At 52.3% G+C, this 12,906-nt stretch overlaps 1 protein-coding gene across 1 annotated transcript in view; it reads left to right on the plus strand.

Moving 5' to 3' along the window:
• The window catches only part of LOC119975918 (glypican-1-like), a 235,008-nt gene extending 223,310 nt beyond the window's left edge, over positions 1 to 11,698 (plus strand). Inside the window, 2 exon segments of the mRNA XM_038815863.1 lie at positions 2,458 to 2,633; positions 10,268 to 11,698. Coding sequence (XP_038671791.1) covers positions 2,458 to 2,633; positions 10,268 to 10,488 — 397 coding nt within the window. The 3' untranslated portion in view covers positions 10,489 to 11,698.
• The last annotated feature ends 1,208 nt before the right edge of the window (positions 11,699 to 12,906 follow it).

The raw sequence follows: 12,906 nt of genomic DNA on the forward strand, positions 1-12,906 counted from the left end.
AGCCAAAACTGAAGAGAACTTGACCCTCCAGAAGGTGAAACAATACCTCAAAGAACGATGGCTTGCTGGATGCAAATCACCCTTTCAAGATATAAGAGATGATCTGACTACAATTCATGGTGTCCTGCTCAAGGGAGACAGGATAGTGGAACCTGCCAGTTTACATTTAGGGATTCTGCAGCAGATTCACGAGGGTCATCAAGGCATCGAAAAGTGTCATAGGCGAGCCAGACAAATTGGTGTATTGGCCAGGAGTAAACAGAGAGGTCGATCAGTATGTTCAAGCATGTCCGATGTGTCAGATGCAGCAGCCTGCACAGAGCAAAGAAACCATGCAACAGATGGAAATTGTGACCAGTCCATGGTACAAAGCGGGCATAGATTTATTCTATTTCCAGGGTCATGACTACTTGATAGTCATAGACTATTACTCCAACATTCCAGAGGTGATGATGCTGAAAGATTCAACTGCCAGTTCAGTGATAAAGGCAAAGGAATCCATTGTTGCATGCCATGGGATATCTCTTGACGTTGTCTCTGGTTCGTGTTTCTCAAGTTGGGAGTGGACACAGTTTGCAGAGCAATATAATTTCAAGCATGTGACATCTAGCCCATGTTATCCTCAGTCTAATGGGAAAGAAACGAGTAGGGATAATTAAGTTATTCTGCAAAGCGAGTGAAGATGCTCAAGACGTGTTGTTAACATACCAAACAACACTGTTAGTGACGGGTCTCTCACCTGCTCAAATTTTGATGGTGAGAAGACGAAGAACCACTTTACCAGAGATCGTCCGTCTAGAAACCGATAATAAAGAGATACATGAAAGAATCACGGCCACAAAAAAGAGGTCGACAATAGATATACCAAACCTCTGGCTGAAACTCAAGAAGGCGACGTCGTGAGAATTCAGAATCCAGAAGGTGGCTGGCAAAATGTTGTGAAAGTTCTGAAGCAGGTAATACCTAGGTTCTACTTAATACAAACAGAACAGGGATCTCTGTTCAGGAGCAATAGACGAGCATTGCTGCATGTCAAGCACAAGGTTCAAACTCAACATGACAAAGTTGTACCATGTGATGTCATATTCAAGGACATTGCCTTTCCAGATCCATACTTAGCACAGACCACAGCTGGAAGATGTGGCAGAGCAATCCAACACTTTGAACATTCCACTAAGACGTTGTACAAGGAGAAGACGATCTGCAGAGAGACTGAACTTGTGATTGTATAATGAACCTATATTCATCTAAGTGATGTAACTGTCATTACAAAATACTGTATTGTTTGATAATAAGATAGTGATAGTCAGGAATACGCCTTTAAGGTCAGGGTTAAAGAAAATATCACAATCACTGTGATCATTTTCTTTTACAAAGAAGGGGGGGATGTGGTATTATCATAACTATCAGCGTTACAGGGGTTCATGTAGATTGAGCCACTAGATTGAGCTGCAGATACTACTATATAAAGCAGTGATGCTGGACCTTCGGGGAGGAGCCGTATGCAGGAGATAACTAGTAAAGGTCACAAGAGCAGTTAGTGTGAGAAGGTTAGGTTATAGTTTATATCAATAGTGAGATTAGCAGTAGATGAGTGTAGTTAGATGTTATTGATCAATTTTGTATTTTAAAGGATACGATATAATAAACCTTTTATTGTCACAAGTATGAAATTAGTGTGACAAGCCCCTAGTCGCCACATTCCGCCGCCTGTTTGGGTAAGGTGGTGCGGGAATTGAACCCGTGCTGCTGGCCTTGCTCTGCATCACAAACTAGCCGTCTAGCCCATTGAGCTAAACCAGCCCTATCATGGCCAATCCACCTAACCTGTACATCAAAGTGTTGAAACCCAGTTTAGTAATGTAAATAAAATCATAGCTTTGTTTAAGTATAAGCTGCACTGTGGTCTTTGTGGAACACTACGCTAACCATCCTAAATAAGCAACACTGACCTCCCTCCTGTGCCCTCCCTCCCCTGCCCTCTCACCCTCTCCCCTCCTCCTCCCCTTCCACCCTCTCCCCTCCCCTTCCACCCTCACACCTCCCCTCCCCTCACTCCCTCTCCCCTGCCCTCCCTTACCCTCCTGCTCCCCTCTCATCCTCCCCTGCCCTCCCTTACCCTCCCGCTCACCTCTCACCTCCCTCCCCCACCCTCTCACCTCCCTCCCCCACCCTCTCACCTCCCTCCCCCACCCTCTCACCTCCCTCCCCCACCCTCGCACCCTCTCCCCTCCCCTCCACCTCCCTCCCCCACCCTCCCACCCTCTCCCCTCCCCTCCACCTCCCTCCCCCACCCTCTCCCCTCCCCTCCCTCCTCCTCTTCCCTCCCTCCTCCCCCCCCGCCTTCCACTCCACTCCCTCCTTCCCAGCCCCCTCTCCCTCCCTCCCCCTCCCTCTCTCTCTTTCTTTTGTGCACACTGTTGACTAATGATTGTCAACTCTCATCCTACCTGGCAGGTACCTCCCGGAGGTCATGGCAGATGGATTAGCCAATCAGATTAATAATCCAGAGGTTGAAGTTGACATAACCAAACCGGACATGGCCATTCGCCAGCAAATCATGCAGCTACGGATAATGACCAATCGACTGCGGAATGCCTACAATGGGAATGACGTGGATTTCCAGGACACGAGTGAGTAGCCAGTTCTGTTCTGTCTTTATTGCTGTTTGTCTTTTCGTGAATGTAGTTGTGCTCAGTGATGTGAAAGAATTTACATGCTAAGGAGAGGCTCAATCCAGTAACACAGTCAATGGGATGCTTTGAATCAGGTTTTGTGTTTAACTCACTTGATACTTTCCCATTAATAATCTTTGTGCTCTTTCTTCATTAATCTTATTTTTATGCTGCGTTTCCGCCTCTTAGCTCCTTCCTCTTCTATTACTCATCCATAGCATTCCTTCCAAGACCACACTCCCCCGCACCTCATTTTTTGAGGCCCTTCCTCTGTTTCTCATTCTATCCCCTTTGCATCTGCAATTTCATCTTGCCTTCTAACTTATTTTCTCGGTTGCAACCTCCAACTGTTTTTTCCGCGATCCCGGTTATCCCTGCTTCTAATCCAGTCGAACGCTGAGACCAATTTAACATTTGCAGGCTTCCTCCTGACACTTCATCGTAAAGAGCATGTATTTGACATGAATTGAAACTTGCACCCTTGCACAGGCCCTGGCTAAGAATAAATAGAATAAAATAAATAAATGAAAATAGGGCAGCACGGTGGCACAGTGGGTTAGCCCTGCTGCCTCACGGCGCCGAGGTCCCAGGTTCGATCCCGGCTCTGGGTCACTGTCCGTGTGGCGTTTGCACATTCTCCCCGTGTTTGCGTGGGTTTCGCCCCCACAAACCAAAGATTCGCAGGCTAGGTGGATTGACCATGCTAAAATTGCCCCTTAATTGGAAAAATTAATTGGGTACTCGAAATTTATATTAAAAAAAAATAATAAATGAAAAAAAATCCCAAAATGTTGTCGCATCCGCTACCAGAGTTCACCTGTCCTATTCTCCTTAGACATTTAATTAGGCTGAAAGTGCTACATTGCCAGACGGGTGAACACTGGCTAATATTAATAGATTTATTTTGAGATTAAATAATAGAGAGGGCTCAAATTGCCTGGTTTAACTGGCTAGATTAGACACTACGTTCCAGGGTTGGGAGGATGAGGGGGTGAGAGGAATGAGGGAATTTTTTCTGGAGGGCAGTTCGTGGGTTTGTAGGAGTTGACGGAGACGTTTGGGATCCCGCGGTCTGAAATATTCCAGTATGTGCAGGTGAGGGATTTTGCAAAGAAGATCTTTCCACCATTCCTGGTAATACCATCTTCCTCGCCCTTGGAAAGAGTGCTGTTGGTGGTGGACATGGAGGAGGGGGGTACCTCGGTCATTTATGGGAGAATTCTGGAGGAGGACTTGGTATTACTGGAGGCATTTAAGACCAAGCGGGGGGAGGAGTTGGGAATGACACTGGAGGAGGGGATGTGGTGTGAACGCCATAACTTTGTGTGCGAGATTAGGGTTCAATTAAAGGTGGTGCATAGGGCACATTCAACGAGGTCGAAGATGAGCCGTTTGTTTGAGGAAGTGGAGGACAACTGTGAGCATGTGGGAGGGGCCCGGTCAATCATGTTCACATGTTTCAGTCTTGCCCTGAACTGGGAAGGTTTTGGGGTTTGTTTTTCAGCACCATGTCGGCAATCTTGCAAATAGATTTGGACTTCAATCCCCTAGGGGGCATATTTGGGGTATTGGACCTGCTGTAGCTACAGATGGGGACAGGAGTGGATGTTTTAGTCTTCACCGCCTTCACCGCGCTGATTGGGTTATAGGTCAGCTTCCCCGCCCTGTGCCTTAGTGTGGCTAGGGGACTTGATGGAATTCCAATACCTTCCATTAAATTCACCTTGAGAGGGGTGATCGAGGAGTTCTACAAAAGATAGCACCTGTTCATTCGGTATTTCAAAGAGTTGGTCACAGTCAGCCGCTGTGAGGGGGTGGGGGGTGGGAGTAGGGTTTTGGGGGGTGGATTATTGGCACGGGGGGGGTTGATTTGTGGATTTTTTTGCACTAGTTCTGTTTGGGTTGGGGTGTGTTTTTCTTATCTTTCAAAACTTTAAAAGTACATTTTTATTTAAAAAAAATAGAAAGTTGTTAACTGGATCCACCACTGGTTGGTGAAGTTAAAGTTAAGAGACAGCAGCTTTGTAAGAAAGAGTTTATTAGCTCACAGTAAACACTACTCACGCCCACCAGTGTCCCAGCTATCCCCATTTATCGGTGTGCAAATTCCATCACCTGTTTAACAACGTATTTAAACCTCAACAATGTGATTAGTAAGATATTGACAACATGCAGCAAGTGGGAGCACAAATCCTTCAAATAACAAAATAGACGCAGATCACAAAAAGTTAAGTTACCTTCTTTAGAATCTATTTCTTCCACTTGATAATGCTCCATGCACCTGCACAGTGTGAAGTTAAATGTAAGAATTTTACTGAGAATTTCCAGTCCACATTATTCAGGTGTCCTGATTGAGTTAAAATTGAGATATGCCGCCTGGGGAATTACTCGAAAGCTTTGAAGTCTGCACTTGTGTGTCGAGATCTAAGATCAATGCCATCTCCCCATGTTCACTGCACTTTAATGGTTCAGTGGTTAGATTAATTGAATTAAACTGTCAGTTCTGACCATCAACCAACTTTTGACAATATCAATCAAGAATTGGGAAAACAACAAAGAAAATCTCTCCCGGGCTAATATCCCCCGTTGCCGTGGTCTGTTTGGTTATCTCTGCTACAACACTATTAAGAACAGCAAATCACATGATATGTCACCTCCTGAAGCTAATGCAAACACTACAAGATATTATTTCATATTGATCATACTTTCATGTCAAGGTTTTCCATTCTACATTGGTGTGCCCACTTTGTTAAGTTGCCTGTGTATACTTTTCACACTGTAGTTATACCCTCCTACCACTGGTAGTGCTGTGGTGCCTGTTTTACTCTACTGCTCTCCAGCCAACTTGACTGCCCCTCTTCCTAAATCACTGTATGTTCTGACAATGCCTTCACCCTGTGCTTGCCGACTTACATGTCTTATGTCCTGGCCCATCCATCATGCCTCAAATTTAAAATTTCTTCATTTTCAAATCCTTCCAAAACCTTGGCCCTCGCTATCTCAGGAAGCTCTTTCAGCCTTACCTCCTCCAACCCAAAACTCCTTTGGGATCTCCCATTATTCCATGATTGACAGCTGTTATTGTAGCTGGGCTCAGACCTGGGAGCGTAGCTGAACACAGAGCTGGGAGCACAGCTGGGCTTGAAGCTGGGAGCGGAGCTGGGAGCATAGCTGGGCTCAGAGCTGGGAACGTAGCTGAACACAGAGCTGGGACCATAGCTGGGCTCAGAGCTGTGAGCGGAGCTGGGCTCAGAGCTGGGAACGTAGCTGGAAGCGTAGCTGGGCTCGGAGCTGGGATCGTAGCTGGGACCATAGCTGGGCACGGAGCTGGGCTTGGAGCTGGGAACGGAGCTGGGAGTGGAGCTGGGTGTAGCAGGGAACATAGCTACACTCGGAGCTGGGAGTGTTGCTGTGCTCAGAGCTGGGAGTGTAGCGGGCACGGAGCTGGGCTCAGAGCTGGGGGCGTAGCTGGGCTCAGAGCTAAGAGCATAGCTGGGAGCGGAGTTGGGCGCGGAGCTGGGAGCGTAGCTGGGAGTGGAACTAGGAATGTAGCTGGGCTCAGAGCTGGGCACGGAGCTGGGAGCGGAGCTAGGAGCGTAGCTGGGAGCGTAGCTAGGAGCGTAGCTGGGAGCGGAGTTGGGCGCAGAGCTGGGAGCGTAGCTGCGAGCGGAGCTGGGAGCGTAGCTGGGCTCAGAGCTGGAGCGTAGCTGGGCTCAGAGCTGGGAGCGTAGCTCGGCTCGGAGTTGAGAGCGTAGCTGGGCTCGGAGCTGGGAGCGTAGCTGGGCTCAGAGCTGGGAGTGTAGCTCGGCTCGGAGTTGAGAGCGTAGCTGGGCTCGGAGCTGGGAGCGCAGCTGGGCTCAGAGCTGGGAGTGTAGCTGGGAACATAGCTGTGTTGGAGCTGGGAGCATAGCTCGGCACGGAGCTGGGAGCGTAGTTTGGAGCGGAGTTGGGAGCGTAGCTGGGCTCGGAGTTGGGCGCGTAGCTGGGCTCAGAGCTAAGAGCATAGCTGGGAGTGGAGCTGGGCGCGGAGCTGGGAGCGGAGTTGGGCGCGGAGCTGGGAGCGGAGTTGGGCGCGGAGCTGGGAGCGTAGCTGCGAGCGGAGCTGGGAGCGTAGCTGGGCTCAAGAGCTGGAGCGTAGCTGGGCTCAGAGCTGGGAGCGTAGCTCGGCTCGGAGTTGAGAGCGTAGCTGGGCTCGGAGCTGGGAGCGCAGCTGGGCTCAGAGCTGGAGCGTAGCTGGGCTCAGAGCTGGGAGCGTAGCTCGGCTCGGAGTTGAGAGCGTAGCTGGGCTCGGAGCTGGGAGCGCAGCTGGGCTCAGAGCTGGAGCGTAGCTGGGCTCAGAGCTGGGAGCGTAGCTCGGCTCGGAGTTGAGAGCGTAGCTGGGCTCGGAGCTGGGAGCGCAGCTGGGCTCAGAGCTGGGAGTGTAGCTGGGAACATAGCTGTGTTGGAACTGGGAGCATAGCTCGGCACGGAGCTGGGAGCGTAGTTTGGAGCGGAGTTGGGAGCGTAGCTGGGCTCGGAGTTTGGAGTGTAGCTGGGCACGGAGCTGTACTCGGAGCTGGGAGCAGAGCTGGGAGCATAGCTGGGCGTGGAGCTGGGTATGGAGCTGGGAGCGTAGCTGGGCGTGGAACTGGGCTCGGAGTTGGGAGCATAGCTGGGCTCGGAGCTGGGAGCGTAGCTGGGCTCGGAGCTGGGAGCGTAGCTGGGCTCGGAGCTGGGAGCGTAGCTGGGCTCGGAGCTGGGAGTGCAGCTGGGCACGGAGCTGTACTCGTAGCTGGGCTCGGAGCTGGGAGCGTAGCTGGGCACGGAGCTGGGAGCGTAGCTGGGAGCGTAGCTGGGCTCAGAGCTGTGAGGGTAGCTGGGAGTGTATCTGGGAGCGTAGCTGGGCTCAGAGCTAAGAGAGGAGCTGGGAGCGTAGCTGGGCTCAGAGCTGTGAGGGTAGCTGGGAGTGTATCTGGGAGCGTAGCTGGGCTCAGAGCTAAGAGAGGAGCTGGGAGCGTAGCTGGGCTCAGAGCTAAGAGAGTATCTGGGAGCGGAGCTGGGAACGTAGCTGGAAGCGTAGCTGGGCTCAGAGCTAAGAGAGTAGCTGGGAGTGTATCTGGGAGCGTAGCTGGGCTCAGAGCTAAGAGAGTATCTGGGAGCGGAGCTGGAAGCGTAGCTGGGCTCAGAGCTGTGAGTGTAGCTGGGCTCAGAGCTGTGAGGGTAGCTGGGAACGGAGCTGTGAGGGTAGCTGGGCACGGAGCTGGGCTCAGAGCTGTGAGTGTAGCTGGGCTCAGAGCTGTGAGTGTAGCTGGGCTCAGAGCTGTGAGTGTAGCTGGGCTCAGAGCTGTGAGGGTAGCTGGGAACGGAGCTGTGAGGGTAGCTGGGAACGGAGCTGGGAGCGTTGCTGGGCTGAGCTGTGAGGGTAGCTGGGAACGTAGCTGGGTGTATCTGGGAACGGAGCTGGGAGCGTTGCTGGGCTGAGCTGTGAGGGTAGCTGGGAACGTAGCTGGTGTATCTGGGAACGGAGCTGGGAGCGTTGCTGGGCTGAGCTGTGAGGGTAGCTGGGAGTGTATCTGGGAACGGAGCTGGGAGCGGAGCTGGGCTTGGAGCTGGGAGCGGAGCTGGAAGCGTAGCTGGGAACGGAGCTGGGAGCGGAGCTGGACACGGACTGAGAATGTAGCTGGCCTCGGAGCTGGGAGCGGAGCTGGGAACGTAGCTGCACTCGGAGTTGGGAACGGAGCTGAGCTCGGAGGTGGGAGCGTAGCTGGGAACGGAGCTGGGAGCTTAGCTGGGCCCGGAGTTGGGAGCCTTGCTGGCGTCGGAGCTGGGAGCGTAGCTGCACTCGGAGTTGGGAACGGAGCTGAGCTCGGAGGTGGGAGCGTAGCTGCGCTCTGAGCTGGGAACGTAGCTGGGCGCGGAGCTGGACACGGACTGGGAATGTTGCTGGTCTCGGAGCTGGGAGCGTAGCTGCGCTCGGAGTTGGGAACGGAGCTGAGCTCGGAGGTGGGAGCGTAGCTGCGCTCGGAGTTGGGAACGGAGCTGAGCTCGGAGGTGGGAGCGTAGCTGCGCTCTGAGCTGGGAACGTAGCTGGGCGCGGAGCTGGACACGGACTGGGAATGTTGCTGGCCTCGGAGCTGGGAGCGTAGCTGCGCTCGGAGTTGGGAACGGAGCTGAGCTCGGAGGTGGGAGCGTAGCTGCGATCGGAGCTGGGAACGTAGCTGGGCGCGGAGCTGGACACGGACTGGGAATGTTGCTGGCCTCGGAGCTGGGAGCGTAGCTGCGCTCGGAGCTGGGAACGGAGCTGAGCTCGGAGGTGGGAGCGTAGCTGGGATCGGAGCTGGGAACGTAGCTGGGCGCGGAGCTGGACACGGACTGGGAATGTTGCTGGCCTCGGAGCTGGGAGCGTAGCTGCGCTCGGAGTTGGGAACGGAGCTGAGCTCGGAGGTGGGAGCGTAGCTGCGATCGGAGCTGGGAACGTAGCTGGGCGCGGAGCTGGACACGGACTGGGAATGTTGCTGGCCTTGGAGCTGGGAGCGTAGCTGCGCTCGGAGTTGGGAACGGAGCTGAGCTCGGAGGTGGGAGCGTAGCTGCGATCGGAGCTGGGAACGTAGCTGGGCGCGGAGCTGGACACGGACTGGGAATGTAGCTGGCCTCGGAGCTGGGAGCATAGCTGGGAACGTAGCTGTGCTCGGAGTTGGGAACGGAGCTGAGCTCGGAGGTGGGAGCGTAGCTGGGCGCGGAGCTGGACACGGACTGAGAATGTAGCTGGCCTCGGAGCTGGGAGCATAGCTGCACTCAGTGTTGGGAACGGAGCTGGGAACGGAGCTGGACACGGACTGGGAACGTAGCTGGGCCCGGAGCTGGGGACGTAGCTGGGGCCCGGAGCTGGACACGGACTGGGAATGTTGCTGGCCTCGGAGCTGGGAGCGTAGCTGCGCTCGGAGCTGGGAACGGAGCTGAGCTCGGAGGTGGGAGCGTAGCTGCGATCGGAGCTGGGAACGTAGCTGGGCGCGGAGCTGGACACGGACTGGGAATGTTGCTGGCCTCGGAGCTGGGAGCGTAGCTGCGCTCGGAGTTGGGAACGGAGCTGAGCTCGGAGGTGGGAGCGTAGCTGCGATCGGAGCTGGGAACGTAGCTGGGCGCGGAGCTGGACACGGACTGGGAATGTTGCTGGCCTCGGAGCTGGGAGCGTAGCTGCGCTCGGAGCTGGGAACGGAGCTGAGCTCGGAGGTGGGAGCGTAGCTGCGATCGGAGCTGGGAACGTAGCTGGGCGCGGAGCTGGACACGGACTGGGAATGTAGCTGGCCTCGGAGCTGGGAGCATAGCTGGGAACGTAGCTGTGCTCGGAGTTGGGAACGGAGCTGAGCTCGGAGGTGGGAGCGTAGCTGGGCGCGGAGCTGGACACGGACTGAGAATGTAGCTGGCCTCGGAGCTGGGAGCATAGCTGCACTCAGTGTTGGGAACGGAGCTGGGAACGTAGCTGGGCGCGGGGCTGGACACGGACTGGGAACGTAGCTGGGGACGTAGCTGGGCCCGCAATTGGGAGCGTAGCTGCGCTCGGAGGTGGGAGTATAACGGAATCTTTGGTATTAACACATTTGAATTTCCCATAGGTGACGATAGCAGTGGATCGGGAAGTGGAGATTCCTGCTCAGAGGATGGCTGTGGCAGGAGAAGGTTCATCAACGCTGCAACCAGGTCACCCATTGTCTATGCCATCCCGGAGCAGAGTGGGAAATCCAAACTGGGAAATGGGGGTAATGCCCTGCGATGCTCAGCCACTTCGTTCCACCTACTGGCCTTGGCCCTTGCCCTGCAATTTTTCTGTCGGTAGAATCCTTTATGGGGCACGAGAGAGAGAGAGAGAGACTGAGGCAAAACCTTTGCCAAAAAGGACAAGCATTTTGTTTAACTTTGCAACAAAAATAAACGAATCTTATGGCTATTTGTAAATTCTGGCGGTGCTGGAGGTGAATATACTTTGGATCTTTGAACACTTTGGGGAGGGGAGTTTCCTCTGTACATTTGGAGGAGTCCCAGTGCTTTTCAAGCCAAATTTTATTTCTTCACCTTTGGGATATCTGGTCACCCGTTCTCAACACAACCCAAACACAGGCTCCCACTGGGAGACCAGGAGATTTCTGTGCATAGAAAGGCTAATAATTTTTTTTTAAAAGCCCTAAGTTTGAGATTGAACTCCTCTTCTTGAAGGTAAACATGCCAGCGAAGTATTATCTGGTACATCGTGTACATTGACAGTACAGGCACCCACAGGGATGTCGTGTTGGATGTTATCCTATGAGACCAGGTCAGTTGCATCATTGTGGAATACTAGGATCGGTCTCCCTGGAGATTTATTTTCCCCAATAGCAAGGCTATTTGGTCTTGGCCTGTAGTATATGAAGCATTGGTATAATTGTTTGTGAAACGTCCTTATCGCGAGGGTCTCTTTCTCGTGCTACACCTTTAAAAGCAAAATGGCGGTCAATATTTCTCAAAGGCTCAGAGAGTGACTGATGCTACTTGTACTGTCACAGACGGGCATCTGCTGCTGCCTCCTGCAAACGAGTTGCTTGTATTCATTTTTGTTTGGACAGAAGGGTTAAAGGAAAGCTAGAATAGGCAGAGGGGAAGTTTCAAAAGAGAACATGATTATAGGATCGCACACGCAAACAAAAAAAAAAAACAATTTCCAGCTGACTCGGGGCAGACAATTAAAATTCAGCAGCAGGTGCACAGGAGGCAGATGGATAAAATGTTCACTTGCTTGCTGGTTCTTGAATTCTCAATTTACTGAAAATCCAAGGTCAATAAATGGGTGTGGTGGTGGTCGCGGGGCGGAGAAAAGGGAATGGGCCATAGATCAGATATCTTTTAATGTATGTTGTCCATTATGTGGTAGAGGTGTAATAGCATTGTTGTGTTTTAAAATCCAGCTACCGTTTGGAGCCCAAAAGGCAGCAGCCAGCAGAGGCATCCTGAGGTAGCAATGCTGGGAAATGTTGAGTCCGAATAGGGTGGTGACTGCCTTTGAACTGCAAAAATTAAATAAGGAAAAATAATTCAGTCACATTGCTTGAAAAGACATAAACAGGATATCTCACTCGGTGGGTAAGGGGTGGTTTTGCGTTGGCAGCAGAGAGCTGGCTTCATGACAGCTGTTCGTTCAGCTCTCCAGTTGCATTCGAGGAATTAATTTGGTCCTCAGCGTTGCCTGTATGCTTTTTGGAAAAAAAATAATTTTAAAAATCTAAATTGCACTCCGGAATAGCATGCTAATCTCCAGTTTATCTCTTCTTTTAACAGCTCTCGTTTTCTGTTTAATTTAACATTTCATTTCAAGCCTGTACATCCCCATCTCTCCCAACCATAATTAATTCCAATCTTATATGAACTGGGGCTGGTTTAGCGCAGTGGGCTAAATCGCTGGCTTGTAATGCAGAACAATGCCAGCAGCGCGGGTTCAATTCCTGTACCAGCCTCCCCGAACAGGCGCCGGAATGTGGTCGCTAGGGGCTTTTCACAGTAACTTCATTGAAGCCTACTCGTGGCAATAAGTGATTATTATTATTATAGAATTTGCAGTGCAGAAGGAGGCCATTCAGCCCATCAAGTCTGCACCGGCTCTTGGAAAGAGCATCATACCCAAGCCCACACCTCCACCCTATCCCGATAACCCAGTAACACCACCCAATACTAAGGGCAATTTTGGACACTCAGGGCAATTTACCATGGCCAATCCACCTAACCTGCACATCTTTGGATTGTGGGAAGAAACCAGAGCACCCGGAGGAAACCCACACGCACACAGGGGGAGAAAGTGCAAACTCCACACAGACACTGACCCAAGCCAGGAATCGAACCTGGGACCCTGGAGCTGTGAAGCAATTGTGCTAACCACTATGCTACCGTGCTGCCCACGGCATATGAAGTTTGTAGTTAGGTATTTCCTCCCACAATGATTTTAGATATCAGTGGTGACCCTGGATGTTCTTGTTTCTCACCTAGTGGTGACCTGGGATAACCTCGCAACCATCACTCCCTCAGCCAGCGGTGACCCTGGGTAATCCTGTCACCCTACCTGACCCAATGGCGACCCTGGATGACCATTCACCACCTCGCTCAGTGGTGACCCTGCATAACCTCGCGGCCAGTGATGACCCTGCATAACCTCTCATCTGATGGTGACCCTGGATAACCACTCACCCAGTGATGACCCTGGATAACCCCATACCCCGTGGTGATACAGGAC

Source organism: Scyliorhinus canicula, chromosome 13 (genome assembly GCF_902713615.1).
Source record: "Scyliorhinus canicula chromosome 13, sScyCan1.1, whole genome shotgun sequence".
NCBI classification, from domain to species: Eukaryota; Metazoa; Chordata; class Chondrichthyes; order Carcharhiniformes; family Scyliorhinidae; genus Scyliorhinus; species Scyliorhinus canicula.